Here is a 14395-nt window from a genome sequence, read left to right as displayed (position 1 = left end):
AAAAAATCGTCTCTTCTTTCTTTAATAAAACCTAAATTATAGTCCGCCGGTGACGAGACCTTTTCAATTATACAACATTCGGCTTTTCTCCTAACATATACGTACATATTTATATATATATATATATATATCCATGTTTTCTCAACACACATCGGGACCCAAAAATACTAACACTATTCTTTTGTTTTCATTATAAAATCTCTCTCTCCTTCTCTTTCTATATATATATATATATATATATATGTACACACAAGTGTCGTTTAAAGCACGCGTTGGCTCAAATTTCCAAATTCACTTCATTTCATAGGTATCATCGATTTGCTCACAATTAACGATCCTTGTTAAAAGACGGATATTTGGCTTCTGTGAGTATCCATAAGATCGTCGTCCAAAGTAAGCAGCACCATGAAGGAGAAGAACATGGCGAATGCAGAGAGAAAGTGCCAAACGTCATGGTTATCGAAGAAATTCATCAGCAAGTGCTGGCAAGGCTTATTCTTTAAGCGCGACAGTGCCGGAGTGACGTTCCACGAAACGGAATTATTTATGAAAAAGTGAAGTGCAAAACCCCACAATACGAAAGATATTAAAATATATATCAACGGAGTAAGTAGAATACGCTCGTCACAAATTATCTAAAAAAGAAGAAGAAAATTATACAAGATTGTTAATAAAGGATATAGCAAGCTTATAGCATCGCAACGCACGGTACAATTGCTACGCAATTTGTAGCGCGCGGTGTGTGTGTGTGTGTGTGCAAAGAGGGGCAAAAAATATATTTACCTACCTTCATCATAATGTAAAAGAATGTGTAGAGGATTAAATTGCCGATTAGTATCCCTAAGAGATATTGAGGGAAGCTCTGTTTGTAATCAATGCAGCCAAAGATAGCCAATCCAAAGTTGCTCAGATAAACGATCACCAGCAGTACGAATCGGCTGCAATAAATGGGACGTAGTAGATTCGCAATACCGGCGCTTCTATCGTATCTCAATGTCTGAAATCTCACAGGAAGCGTCCATTGTATTGGTCGGTTGTAATTAAAATTAAGATTAAGAGAAGCATTCGTTAAAGCTAACGTGTTATTACCGTCGTGATCGTGAGGATGAGACGTCGGTTGAATTTGATCTGACCCATGTAATAAATTTTTACGATCAGCAATAAACAGACCAGCAGATATATCACAGCGAACACGATTCTGTAATTTTTCGAGTCTTGGAACACTCCTATTAAGCTCAATAGTATAATAACGGCTAGGACGCCGAAGGTGACCGGTGCTCGCGCATTAATGTCGGGATGTCGAGTCTGATAAATCTTCACCATGCACAATACTGATATTATATACATAAAGCTCGTATCTGAAATGAGTCAGGTATCAATGGATAGTCAACGCGCGCGCGACCATGCCAGATGAACGCGTTAAATTTCAGCTCGTTAAAGGGGCTTACCAAATTGAAAATTGTTCTGATTCGGACAAACGTGATATGTTGCGGACAGAAGGCCCTCCATCATCAAGGCAAATCCCATCGCGTAAAATAATCCGTAGTGCTGAGGAACGCCATAGCATTTGTTCCTTTCCATTTCCTCGACGTTCGTCTCTCTCATGTACGTTAAAAATATAAAGAGCAGACCAAGCAGAACGTAACCGAAATTTGAGAAAATATGATTGAAATCGGAAAAATAATACTTTGAAATCGTGATCGGATGAGAGCATAGGAAATTGTAGTAGCAAAGATCTTGATTGCCAGTGACATGAAGAACGCGTTGATTGGTCCACACCAATTGAACGGCGGGTAGAGTGTAAAATATAGCCACTGTTATCAGATAGTACAGGTATAAGCGAGATTTGTGCCTGAGAATTTTCGGCTCCTTGTGAGCCAGATCCGAGACCGAGAGCACTAGCTTCATACGTCTGACGTGTTTATCCGAGGTGACGTCGTTCATAATATCTACGTCATCCTCGTCCAAGGAGGAGTCGTCCACTGCTCCCTAAAAATTAGTTACACATTTTGTCTTCAATCATGGCACATCCATAATGAAATCTTACACTTCGATGCAATAAATAACGAACCCCTTTCACGGTCGCCGGTCCGGGTAACGCATCCTCGGTATAACGAATTTCATTATTCAGAATTTCGTTAGCCACCGTCTCTCTACTTTTCTTAACTTTCGCAACTATAGCACTTATCATATACGAGATGCAGAATCCCATAACAATTGTTAACGCTATTGAACACGCAATGATATAATCCTTGCGCGCAATGTTAGAAGATACAGTGACCCTGACATTTTTAAATCTATTGGCTTTCATACTGGAATACCCAACGCAGTCGGTGTCGTCCCCTTTCACGACAAGCACTATAAAGAAGCCCGATGAGAAAGCTTCCCTCTGCAAACGGTTATCTGTGCATTACGTATCTTTCTGTCGACCAGTCCAAGAACGGAGGCGCATACTTACTGCTACAGTTATACCTCCTAATTTGCTCACAGTTTCCCAATAGCCAACAAATTGTACATTTCTCTCCAAATCGAATACTGGACACTGAGAAATAAAAAGACAAGCCTCAGTCTTTGAAATAACATCTTACTGCAAATAAACATTTTCGTTGATCAATAGCGATATCTCACGGAAGCTTCTTGTATCGAGACGGTCATGCAGGTGTCATTGTCGGACGAAACCTCGATAACTACGGAGGAGCTCCTTGTGTCATTGGCAAAATTATATCCAAAATATGTAGGATCTGCGGGTGAAATTACTGCCGACCGTTCCTCTCCAGACCTAAAATGTTTGTTTCGCGAAAATTAATAATAGGCTTCTACTTTTTAAATCTATCAAATAACATACTTCATGTAAAAATGCGCCTCCTTTACCACGGTAAGCTGAAAATTAACATAAATATCACTAGCCGTCGATATACTGATGAATACAAATTCCTTCTGCTCTCCAATGGAAGAATGATAATATTTTGTCGAGCACAACAAGCGGCTAGTTCTGTTATAGCTACTAGTGAAATTTTTATTCTCAATGATGAAAGGTAATTGCCATGACAGTGTCCCTTGCCTCTGTCTAGCAACTACGATCAATGGAGAATTGTGTGTCGCATTGCTTTCGACACATATCCTAGCAGTCTCTATGTCTGTGTCCTATAAACCAATTACTTTCAATGACTAAGCTTTTCGATTATTAAAAAAAAAAAAAAATTGAAATACTTACATTATGGTAAATAAATACGTATTCAAGACTTGAATTAACATTATGATTGTAGGTTTGCGAATAATTAGCATTTATCACATTGGGATACAGAGAAACCGATGAAGAGATCCCTACTCGTATGAAGCAGTAAAACAGCAGCATGAAAGATAAGTTTCCCATTATTTGCATCGTAGCTAATATATTGTCTTATGCCTAATAAATATGCACAGCCTGTTGCACTCTGTGATGGAACGACTTAAACTTTTGATTGCTCTGTCTATTAATCCCCTGGTAATAGCCGAGTTGACTCTATTGTTCTGCTCGTCCTGTCAAACTAAAAGAATAAATATGCATGATTAAGAATACAATTCAAAACTAACCTTTCTTTCCTATCAGTCTCTCATCATTCTCATCTTAGAGTAACCAAACTATTACTTTCTTAAGATTTCAGTTTCAAATGCATAGAAATTTAAGCGACGGGGAGAAAATAACTAAAACTCTACATTATTTTGCATGTATATTGTAACGAGAAAAATTTATAAAACTTTAATAACTTAAAAAAAAAAAGTTGAACTTCTGAAAATTGAGGCACTTGCATAAAAATTTATTAGGAAAGTTGAAAATGAAAACTCTATTTCAACTTGAAACTATTAACAACAACAAAAGATACATTTGTGCTGATAAATATAATTACCAGCTGCAGAAACGAGAAGAGATGATCAAAAATACCACCATGTCAGTTGGTCGTTGTTTTTAAATTATACAATTTTTTGCTTAGAAACCGTAACGACTTCTACAAAATTATCAAAAAATCTGTAAATATTTGTAAGAAAGTAACAAATAAAATTGACCAAGCACCAGGCGCTCTCTCCTCCCGTGGTGCACACCGTGCTTAATATTTTTATATAAAATGACCATTTATACTTTGCCGTTTACCAGCTATATGTAGATACCGACCGACTGTCCAGACACGGAGTATGTACATACATCACCTACACCTACTACCTATATACACTCCGGCACATTTCACACTTCACAAACTAGTGTGTCAAGTGGCGATGCCGCAATATAATATATATTACATGTACATATCATGTCTATTGGTGATTTAACAATTTCATTGATTAAAGAGATAGGTGTATTATCTATTATTTCTCCAAAAAATAAAATTACTCTACTAATTTAAAGCACAATAAAACGAATAACTTTGCTCCCCCCTCAAAAAAAGTTCATATTCCCAATATTTTCTCAAATTTTCTTGAATGTAACTTTTTGCAGGACCTAAATTCCCTTATAATAATTAATTGACTCATTAGTAAATGTTTGAAATATATTCTCATGCATTTCGTCTTACTGCTCCCCTGACTTTTTTCAATTTTTTATATTATATTAGATTGTTCTCTTCTACAATTTAAAACTTGAATGATTTGTTTGGGTGTCATGAAATCAGTCCTGACTACTTGTTCATCTTTTTTTTTGTTTTTTTATTATATCGTACTTCCATAACATGGTTGACGAACGCTTATCCGTTTATTCCATGAAGATACAGTGGTATTAAAAGAATCACGCAAACGTCCCCAAAACTTTTTGTATTCCATCTCTGGGTTGTTTTTCCCAAAATCAAAATCTGCAACCTCAACAGTAAATCTTGCTCTACTTTGTAAATAGAAAGCAATACCAAAAACAACAAGTACCACTGCAATCAGTGTACAAGAAACTGGAATAATGATAACTGATAGTTGAGATTTAGGTGTAACTAAAACATAAAAAAGTAGTTGTATGACTTAATTTTTTAAACTACTTCAAAAAATGTTAGTTTCACTAGTTTAACACATCTAGAAACTAGTTCCATTAATTAAAACAATTTTATACAGGCCAATCTATACCAAAATGTGAGGATTTCAGAGTTTCTTACTTTCTCGCCCCAATTCCGTTTCAATTACAATTTCGGCATGGCAAAAAAGCTCTACACAAAATTCTGGAAAATAAGTAATCTAATTTCAAACAACTGTAATTCGATTAACCAGATAAATTATAAATCTAACGAATAATACATATAAATATATTGATAATAAAGAATACAAATTACAGGATTATACCAATGATACGCGATACAAAATAATCATATTCGTCATTTTTACCTTTAATTCCCCCAAGGTTCTATAGTTCGAAGAGTGACTGTCTTCGACTTTTTAGACTATATATACACTGGACTCTTCTTAAAAATGCAAAATAATAAAGCGTAAAAATAAGAAACTGCGAAATATGTACATTTTGACATAGAGATGCCATCATTAACACAACAAAGCATACCTTTATAAATGTTTATTGTCAGTGGATAAATTTGTGTGCTAACATCGTTAGCTAATATAACTAAAATTGTATATACACTTGGTTCAAGGAAATAATGACTAATGGAAAAATTATTGTAGTCAAACTTCACGACTTCTCCGCATGTTTCATTTCCTGTACTATTATATATGCCTCTATGAAATTGCAAGCATCTTTTGAAAGGGGTTGATCCTTTAAAAGAAACATTTAGAGAAAGCATATTCCATGGCTGAATCCAGTTGGTTCCATCAACTGTAATGTTTGTGATTGGTGCTAAAATATAACAAATAAGTGTCAAAAACTTAATTAAAATATTTAACACAAAAGTATTTAACAGATTTTGTAACTCTTAAAAGTCCTCTACACGCGAGCGACTTATAAATCAGCAGAAGACAGGTAACATTGAAAATTATATTGTCATACAAACCTCGAACTAAAATCTGTCGTGTAAAAAATCCATATGATTTTTTAGGATCAGTCGAAATAATCAACGAATTCGGGCAAAAATGCGGAAAAGCGAACCTTTTAGCGTTTGGAAATACTTCTTCAGTACTAACGACATCTTCTGCTACAGCATCATCCCTAATTAATAAAGGCTTCAATGTTGTTAAATTAGCTAAGCTTAAACTTTCGTCGTCACTAGCATTTACGGGGTTTGACACATTTAGCAGCAGCGTTGATTCAGAAGTATTTTTTATATGATTATATGACGCAATAACTAAGGCATTCAGTTCATGGGATGCCCCGGGCTTTGAAACGTTATATACAAAAGTTAAATCATTTGTTTTGCCATAATATTTGCAATCAATAAACCAAAATACTGACAATGATGTTGCTTTATTCTTAATGTATTCGTAATCTCCCTCTCTTATATTTACTGCTATTTTTACAGGAGAAGTAGATAAAACAAATTTACCATTGATGGTTTTATTATATTGTATCACATTAAGATAACCATTCACTTCATCTGAAATTTAATAATATTGGATTTATATTTATAAAAGGTAGGCAATGGGCATTTATGCAACTTACTTGTTATATTAAAATTTGTGCTTTTTGAACTGAATTTCTGCTGACCAAACTCATATTCAAAAGCAGTAACAGTGGCTTTGTAAGAACCAGCAGTATTATTCACATGTGAATAGCTTAATGTCCAGGATGATGTATTATTGGTTATATACCCAGTCTGAAATGCAGGAATAAATTTAAGTCTTTCTTGTAGACAGCAAAATAGCTGTCTGAGCATGGTAAATTCAATTCCTTAATATACAGAATGGGCACATTTAAAACTTTAAAAATGTTTTTCTCACAAACAGAATTTTTCAACATTACTGCAGCTCTTTAGGTTTGCTGCATACCAATGCGACAACATGCAATTAAGAATGTGCAGTGATGCATATGCATATTATAATTATTATCTAACGGTAAATTTTGAGATAACTTTTTTGATTTACTTATACAATTATACATTTCAATTTACTGTCTTTATGTTGATATGCAGCAGGTTTAAGATGACATTAAGCTGGATATTTGTATACTGTGTAAAAAAGCACTTGATAAATTTGCAAATGATTGATGAGACAGTAGCTTTCTGGCGAGGCAGACATCAGAAACTTATTAGGTGAACATTTAAAGAAAAAAATATAAAATTTTCAGAACTAGTCTGTAATGGAAAATTATTTCAAGGTTAAAAGTATACTTCAATTCTAGGTTTCCAAAAATTAGTCATTTTCAAAGCTATCTCCCTCTTTCTCTCTCTCTAATTAAGATTTCTTATTGTTACAACAATTCATTGATTAATGTTATTACCTTGAGGGGAACCTTAATTCAAAGAACTTTCAATCCTTAATAACGAGTTTTCAATTATTAACCATACTTTACAATTTAATTCTTAACCCTTTAAGTACATGCTAGTACTAATTTGCAATAGCTATATGTCGATATATCCATATCTTTTTCATGCACAAGCAAACCCATTATTATTAAAGTATTTTTTCAATAAATAATAATATTTCAATGCATACTTAATTGTGCCCATTGGATTCGTTAGAAAATTTCATCAATATTCAATATGATTGTTAGTAAAAATTGGTTCACTGCTTGAACAATCAGCTGTACTCAGGTAACTCGAATGCTTAATAATCACAGAACATATTGCTTGAAATACACCAATATTGACAAACACTTCCCTAAGAATTGGAATGCCTGAATGAACACAATCATTGGTTACCCTCAACAGATGCAGCAGCTTTTTATCTGCTATCAAAATATGCATTACAAGAGATATGTTTAAAGTGACTAACCAATAATATTGAGTTTATTGGTAGCAGCTACATAGATGCTACATCTGACCAATGTAACAATTATTAACTACTGAAAATTGCAAAATTTATTTTTGGTATATTCTCTTAACAATGTTAAACTATTCTTTTGTATATAAAGTTTACAGGTTAGGAGGAATAAACCTATTCCTTAAATTTATAAAACTTAAATCATACTTACTTCGTACTGGTTATAGTTAATTGTATTATCGTTCCATTTATATTTAAATGTACCCGATGGTCTTTGTCCATTATACTTATACAATTCTGCTTTAAACGTTATTTTAGCACCAAGCATTGCTGGACCATCATTAGACAGAATCACAATTCCTTCATCAGCTGATATTCCTATAACTATTGCAATTCCAAATATAATACACATGTGTTTATCAATATTTTTTTGTTCATGCATAAAATGACATATCAAACATGTGACTAAAATTACGTAAAGTATTAAATTGAAAAATTTTTTTATTATATGGAATATACCTCCTATAATAAAATAGTACAGATATAGAATACCCATGGCTACACTGTAAAAGTTACATTTATGTAAACTTAAATGTATATATACTACATATATATTTCCACGGTTTCAATTAAAAATAATAAATAATTTAATTGGCTTAAATACTCCCATTGCTTTTTGTCACTTTTTGTAACGCACAACATAGGGGAGCCTGGTTACTTTCCCAGGGCCAATGCCAAGATGTGTTCCATGATTAACTACTTCACGTACAGTACGTATGCAACTCCATTCCAAAATCAGATGATATGTAATTACTGTACCCCTTTCTCTTGAGCGTATACATGCAGTAACATTAATATAGCATCTGCCCGAATACACTTTACAATTACGATCAAACACGAAAGCTAATTAATTTTCTGTAATGTCCATCCTGACAGAGTTTCTGACTCCTGAAAATATGTATGTATGTATGTATGTCATACATGCATACATATACATATATAACCGCATAAGGTCTGTTCTCGTTGCTTACACTTTTTGCACTTTTTAGGATGTCAACTTATACATACAATGGACAAAGACAGAAATACGGAAAGTGTAGAAAGTGTTAAAAGTGTAGGCCAACGAGAACAGACCTATAGTCACAGTCACGTTGGTAGAAAGACACAAATTCCCTGGATCAATCTGGCAGCTCTACTGCTGGGGAAGTAGTGGGAAATAAACTGTTGATCGATTTTCACATTTTTTATCGCTTTTATTTAAAGATATGGATCCCGCAGTGTTTCCTGAAGAAATTTGGATTAAAATATTATTGTACTGCGATGTACCTGATATTATTGCTTTTGGTAGCACTTGTAAATATCTTCGAAGAACGTCAGATGCAGATTATCTGTGGTAAGTTTAATGTTGTTTGATATCACTTTATTCAGAATTCACCTCTCATATTTATCAATATAAGAATAATTTTCAAAGACATCTTTATTAAAATCTTTTGTTAAAATTAAATTGTAATTTTTTCATTGAGTTTACTGGATTTCTTATACTACTCTAATCTTTCACCCCTTTTGTAGGAAGATAAAATGGCTACATTTGATTTCTAAGGTACAATTTAGATTTCCTGACATAAAGTGTTTGCAGCTACTAAGTGTCAGTTTTAAAGCAATGTGCTATAGATTGCATATGGTAATAACATTAGGAGATAATGCTCCTTTTCCACAATGTTGTCACTGCAGTGGTTATACCTGTCAGCGAAATTGTGTCGAGGGATCCAGTGCTAAAGTAGTTATTGAAATAGGAAATAAATATACTTGGATAATTACTCCTCATTTTGGATTAAGAAGGCACTTTTCTATGTTTGGTATTCCAAGGTACAAAGACAAGACACACATAGATCTAGTACAAAATACTCCTAGTAGCAGTAATATACCAGTGAAGGCAGAAAGAACACTGGCTAAAATATTAAAATCTTTAAAGCTATCAGAATTGACAACAACAAAAATTCCAAGGCCTAGCGGACCATTCTGTGTATTTTGCAATCCTATGAAATTATATAGAGAAAAGAAAAGGTTAATCGAATATGAGATTGATCCAACATCTTACACAAGACTTAATCCTGTTTATCAAAAACTTGTTAATGGTTATTGTACTGATACACGTAAAGTTCTTGGAATTCCAACTGTTGATATAATTAGTCCAGCAGAGGCATTATTAAGCGACGGGACATTTCCAGTTCTTAAAAAATTTGTCGACCATTTATTTCATCAGATGAATTTAACTGCGACTTTAAGAAAACCAAATGCAGTTCTTATGCTGTCCGAACCATTAGCAATGCATCCTGTGTTAAGAAAACACTTATTGCATTATTTGTTTCAAGAAGTTAAAGTAGCAAGGTGAATAATGTTTGCATTTAAATTCACTGATATTGATTGCTTTTTATAATTGATACATAATATTCAATTCACTTTTAGAGTTTGCCTAGTCCCAAAACCATTGGCAGCATGTGCTATGCTCGATATCGAGACCTGTGTGGTTATCGATAGTGGTGCCCTTAGTACAACTGTAGCAGTGGTAATTGGTAGTCGAGTAATACCAAATCGATGGAAGTTATTGCCTGTTGGTGGTTGGCATGTAGCATATCATTTAAAACAGGCCATTAAAGAATATAATCAAATTCCAATTTCCTATCTGGATACTCTAGCTGTTAAGGAAAGGTGCAGATTAAGCTATAATAATAATGAAAATAAGGCAGAACATCAAAAGTCTAGAGAACACATTCATTTTCGTGTTGATAGTTATGCAGATTACAAACAGTTCTGGGTTAGTAAATGTCAGACGTTTGAACAAAGTGTGAAATAAGCTTGCGCAGATAAATAACCTAATGTAACAAATATTTTTAGTTAATTCCATTGCTTTTTTAGAAAGTCTCTTTGGGATCCGAAGTATACATAGCACCAGAATTGATGTATACCAGCCTGCGTTTACCAGAAGTAATAAAAGATGTTACGTTAGGCTTACCAAAAGAGATCACTCAAGATTGCCTCTCTCATATCTTACTTACTGGAGGAAATACCGATCTATCAGGTTTTGAATTAAGATTAACCAAAGATTTGAAAGAGCTACTACCAGAGTATAGTAAAATCTTAGATGTGAAAAGCTGCCCTGGTACACACAGTTGGAACGTTGCAATGGGAACTACATATGTGCCTTTAGCTATGCATCCTGGTAAATATATAGTCTTTTCTTGGTTTATATTTCATTGTAAAAAACTTTTAATTGTATTGAAATGTTACTTCAGATAAAACCCCTCCAGAATATATAGAAGGCAATCCATTTTGGTTATCAAGGGAGGAATATGTATTGTTTGGATGCGAATCACTAGAACTATAATATATTACAATGATTAATGTCTAATCGGTATGAAGAAGACAGAGTTTGGTACATGCAGGCCCTGCAATTGTTTCTCATACAAAGGGCAATTTCACATTACAATGTATCGTAGGAGTTTCTTTAGGCTCAGTATTGTTAAAATTTTAATTCCCTCATAAAAAAATATTTAAGCTGATTCGAATTTGAAAGTTTTCTCGTTTATGTAATTTCTAGGCGCGCGACAATTATGGATTTAAGTAAAAATTGAAAATTTCAGAATGGCGCATCCCATTTGGTTGCCTCAATGTGATAAAATGGGCAGATCTTCTCCATACTCAATATGCAGAAAATTTTGAGATTACTGATTGGAAATTTGAAGTAGAGACAGTGAATCTGATTTAATGGTTGTCAAAAAATTCACTCTCCTTCCCTTTATATACTAAGTATGAAGAAATATGAATAATTTTAATATTTTGAGACTGTCATATTGGGTCTTGCGAATTTTCAGGGTCTCAAGTTTGACTCTTCAGATCTGCAATAACTGTAGAAGCTCGGGAAGCCGGATTAATACGGAATTATCTCCATTCCTACGGAGGCTATTGAATCTTGAAATTGTTACTGGTACAGTGTATTTGCCATTGATCGTGAAAATGTTAATGAAAAGAAATGTAGAAGATAGAATTCTAAGCACTTTGGTATATAGATCAACCTCTGGTATTGAATTTTGAATGATATCGTAATTTCGAAACTATAGGTGATAAATACAGCTATATCGAGGATGAGTAATATAAAAATCTTATAAACCCTGGCGGATTAGATAATGTGGTATATATATATATATATATATATATATATATATAGGTATAAATACCGTATTTATCCTTAGAAATGTGAGAAAGTTATCGATGCGGCCCCCGCGGTGTCACAAGCTTCGATTAAGTTAATCAAGGCTTCCTAGACACGGGGCTTAAGTTTATTTATTTGATATTTCGACAGTGACGAGATAAAGTATTTGCACGGTGTTTATTTAAAAAATTTTCAATCTCTAATATATACGTATTACGAGGGTTAATATTGGTAAAACTACAGTATTTCATAGATACAGGCAGTATTTATCTACTAAAATACCACCATGTTGAAATGTGTTTTTGAAGGCTGCATTCATTTAGGATGACGTTAGAAAAAGCAACGCGTATTGCACATGTAAGGGTAAAGAAACAAACAAAATTAATGTAAACGACGTGGTGGACGCAGGCAAGATTAATCCCTTACGGTCGGGAGCGGTAGACATATCGACCAGTAGTAAAGGTAGTGACTTGACAGACGACCTTCATTATGCATACGCAGTGAAATTTCACAAACAAGAGGGAGAGAGAGAGAGAGAATGAGAGAGAGAGAGACTATTTCAATGGAAAGAAATTTCCCGTCCTTCAAGGGTTAATCCAAGGCATGCGAAAACGTAAGCATAGCTGCATTGATCGTGTAGTTGTGAAGAAAAAGTATGATGTATATATTTTCCATCCAGTGGGTAGCGATAAGTGGGTTACCATGTGTATTTTCGTAAACAGCTTGAATTAAGTTCACGTTGTGCCCGTTACATCGCTTACTTTGATTCGTGTGACTGTGCATAAACGTACATGTAAGGCACGTGAAAACGGAAGCGTAAAAACGCATTGTTTTGTTAGTATGGTGTAAGAGTGGAAAATTGAATCGTTCTATTCATGCTTTAGTGTGGTATATGGATTTTGCTCTAGACAGTAGAGAGAGAGAGAGAGAGAGAGAGAGAGAGAGAGGGGGGGGGGGGAGTGGATTTAGCTGATACGTTAACGAATCAATTTTCCACGATATAGTAGACCGTTTACACATTCATGTTTACATGTACCTTAATTGATTTATACTAACGTTACGTTCACTGCGTCGCTTCCTTCGATGTAGCCTTCATCCTTGTTTTGTATAGCGCATTGTACTACATAATAACTGCGAAAGTATCGATCATCCTATCTTTGGTTAATCCTCGATAATTGATAAAAATGTAATGATAGTCGCAACACTGTCAAGTATACAAAATAAGCGAACGTAAATAAGATTTACATTATAAGTATAATGTTCGCATAAAGGCCAATTCACATGTCAACGGACGGTGAGGTTTGGTCTGTTGTTGACATATGTATGGTATGAGTTGGTCGTAATTCGAGAAAAAAGAAAACAAAAAAAAATTCAAGAAAAGAAAACGAAAAAACAAACAAATCATTCGTTTTTTAATTTGGTAGATTTCTATTGTACCAAATTTGTGCTGATTACTGTTTGGAAGAGATCAGCGCACACACTCGATATGTAGATAGCGTTAAATATCAAATAATTGTGAAATACTGAAATGTTTTTAAAATGAAAGTTTAATCATTTTGTTTGTTTAAATGTGATTGATTTTTACGCAACCTTGAAATTTGCGGGAGTTTTAATGGTCACGCTTCTGAAAATGATGTATCAATGAGATTTTTTTATTACATTGTTAACATGTTTCTGAAAAATATAGACTAACTTAACGGAAAAAGTTGTAAATGAAATCTTTTAGCATCGTTTTTAAAGAAAGTATAAATTTCGCTATTTTCTTCCATTTTGTTGCGTTAAAATGCATATGCCAAACAATTATTTCATCCCAATTGTTAGAAAATATTCTTGATAATTTAATAAAGCAAATTTTGTCTTATCTTTAATTTCAGCCAGCCGTTTACGAAGAATTTCCATTTGTAAATGTAAATATGATATGAGCGATTAATGCTGCCCGAAATTAGTCGAGCAGCCAAGCTCAGCCATTAGAGAGCTGCAGCCACGCAATATCATGACCTAGAAATTTTCGAAAAAATCATTGGAAAACATGAATGTTTTAACCCGATGGGCACGAACTTGAGAGAAGCCAAGTTTTGGAAAATTCTCAATCGAGGAGTAAAGTATTACAGAGAGAGAGAGAGAGAGAGAGAGAGAGAGTAAAGAGTTCGACTGCTGCGCATGCAGCATTGTTTGTCGCTCACCTACACTTTCAAGTCCATGTATCTTGTATACGCTTAAGTGAAATTACAAATCAGTGTAGAATTATGCGAAGCTTTTGAGTTTGACCATATACAAGAGTATGAAAAACATAAGAAATGGGCATATACTATTTGCAAAAAATTTAAGGTACCATTCGTATGTCCTTCGGCATGTTTCTCAAGTTCAAAT

At 34.0% G+C, this 14395-nt stretch overlaps 3 protein-coding genes across 8 annotated transcripts; 1 reads left to right on the top strand and 2 right to left on the bottom strand.

Annotated features, from left to right (window-relative positions):
* Positions 1 to 191: 191 nt before the first annotated feature.
* Positions 192 to 4410, bottom strand: LOC136783198 (SID1 transmembrane family member 1-like). The gene is made up of 10 exons (XM_066743132.1): positions 3888 to 4410; positions 3215 to 3527; positions 2846 to 3144; positions 2629 to 2779; positions 2459 to 2542; positions 2072 to 2389; positions 1449 to 1989; positions 1090 to 1358; positions 788 to 997; positions 192 to 635 (listed from the first exon to the last, which is right to left on the bottom strand). Exons 2-10 carry the CDS (start codon positions 3380 to 3382, stop codon positions 342 to 344), a joined length of 2334 nt encoding a protein of 777 aa, XP_066599229.1. The 5' UTR covers positions 3383 to 3527; positions 3888 to 4410; the 3' UTR covers positions 192 to 341.
* Positions 4411 to 4653: 243 nt separating this feature from the next.
* Positions 4654 to 8599, bottom strand: LOC136783200 (uncharacterized). 2 transcript variants are annotated; one of them, XR_010824233.1, is made up of 8 exons: positions 8335 to 8599; positions 8027 to 8199; positions 6557 to 6710; positions 5952 to 6491; positions 5507 to 5797; positions 5335 to 5411; positions 5109 to 5171; positions 4825 to 4949 (listed from the first exon to the last, which is right to left on the bottom strand). XR_010824233.1 is itself a non-coding variant. In XM_066743135.1 (6 exons), the coding sequence occupies exons 1-6, from the start codon at positions 8369 to 8371 to the stop codon at positions 4681 to 4683; spliced, it is 1464 nt and encodes a 487-aa protein (XP_066599232.1). In that variant the 5' UTR covers positions 8372 to 8599; the 3' UTR covers positions 4654 to 4680. The 2 variants fall into 2 exon arrangements, 1 of the variants encoding a protein (XP_066599232.1); XM_066743135.1 differs by lacking the exons at positions 5109 to 5171; positions 5335 to 5411 and having other exon boundaries at positions 4654 to 4949.
* Positions 8600 to 8676: 77 nt separating this feature from the next.
* LOC136783199 (uncharacterized) lies at positions 8677 to 12952 on the top strand. 5 transcript variants are annotated; one of them, XM_066743134.1, is made up of 6 exons: positions 8677 to 9208; positions 9385 to 10203; positions 10282 to 10630; positions 10732 to 11035; positions 11109 to 11227; positions 11457 to 12952. In XM_066743134.1, exons 1-5 carry the CDS (start codon positions 9081 to 9083, stop codon positions 11198 to 11200), a joined length of 1692 nt encoding a protein of 563 aa, XP_066599231.1. In that variant the 5' UTR covers positions 8677 to 9080; the 3' UTR covers positions 11201 to 11227; positions 11457 to 12952. The 5 variants fall into 5 exon arrangements, 2 of the variants coding, with proteins under 2 accessions (XP_066599231.1, XP_066599230.1); XR_010824232.1 differs by having other exon boundaries at positions 8678 to 9208; positions 11109 to 11303; XR_010824231.1 differs by having other exon boundaries at positions 8678 to 9208; positions 11109 to 11329.
* Positions 12953 to 14395: the final 1443 nt, after the last annotated feature.

Source organism: Prorops nasuta, unplaced genomic scaffold, assembly GCF_024137725.1.
Source record: "Prorops nasuta isolate Cenicafe-Biocafe unplaced genomic scaffold, Cenicafe_Pnas_1.2 PNAS00032, whole genome shotgun sequence".
Taxonomy (NCBI): domain Eukaryota; kingdom Metazoa; phylum Arthropoda; class Insecta; order Hymenoptera; family Bethylidae; genus Prorops; species Prorops nasuta.
Note: the sequence above shows the minus strand (reverse complement) of the source record. Positions and strands in the feature narration are given on the sequence as shown.

What these genes read in the sequence shown, in the direction of transcription:
- LOC136783198 (XM_066743132.1), bottom strand. Translation starts at nt 3,382, where the DNA reads ATGCAAATAATGGGAAACTTATCTTTCATGCTGCTGTTTTACTGCTTC. An exon ending in TAGGAGGTATAACTGTAGCA is followed by an intron (nt 2,390 to 2,458) that starts GTAAGTATGCGC and finishes AACCGTTTGCAG; the next exon opens with AGGGAAGCTTTCTCATCGGG. An exon ending in TCAGAACAATTTTCAATTTG is followed by an intron (nt 1,359 to 1,448) that starts GTAAGCCCCTTT and finishes GACTCATTTCAG; the next exon opens with ATACGAGCTTTATGTATATA.
- LOC136783200 (XM_066743135.1), bottom strand. Translation starts at nt 8,371, where the DNA reads ATGGGTATTCTATATCTGTACTATTTTATTATAGGAG. An exon ending in TTAACTATAACCAGTACGAA is followed by an intron (nt 6,711 to 8,026) that starts GTAAGTATGATT and finishes CCTGCATTTCAG; the next exon opens with ACTGGGTATATAACCAATAA. An exon ending in GACAATAAACATTTATAAAG is followed by an intron (nt 4,950 to 5,506) that starts GTATGCTTTGTT and finishes TTTATGTTTTAG; the next exon opens with TTACACCTAAATCTCAACTA.
- LOC136783199 (XM_066743134.1), top strand. Translation starts at nt 9,081, where the DNA reads ATGGATCCCGCAGTGTTTCCTGAAGAAATTTGGATTAAAATATTATTG. An exon ending in CAAGAAGTTAAAGTAGCAAG is followed by an intron (nt 10,204 to 10,281) that starts GTGAATAATGTT and finishes ATTCACTTTTAG; the next exon opens with AGTTTGCCTAGTCCCAAAAC. An exon ending in CAGATTACAAACAGTTCTGG is followed by an intron (nt 10,631 to 10,731) that starts GTTAGTAAATGT and finishes TTGCTTTTTTAG; the next exon opens with AAAGTCTCTTTGGGATCCGA.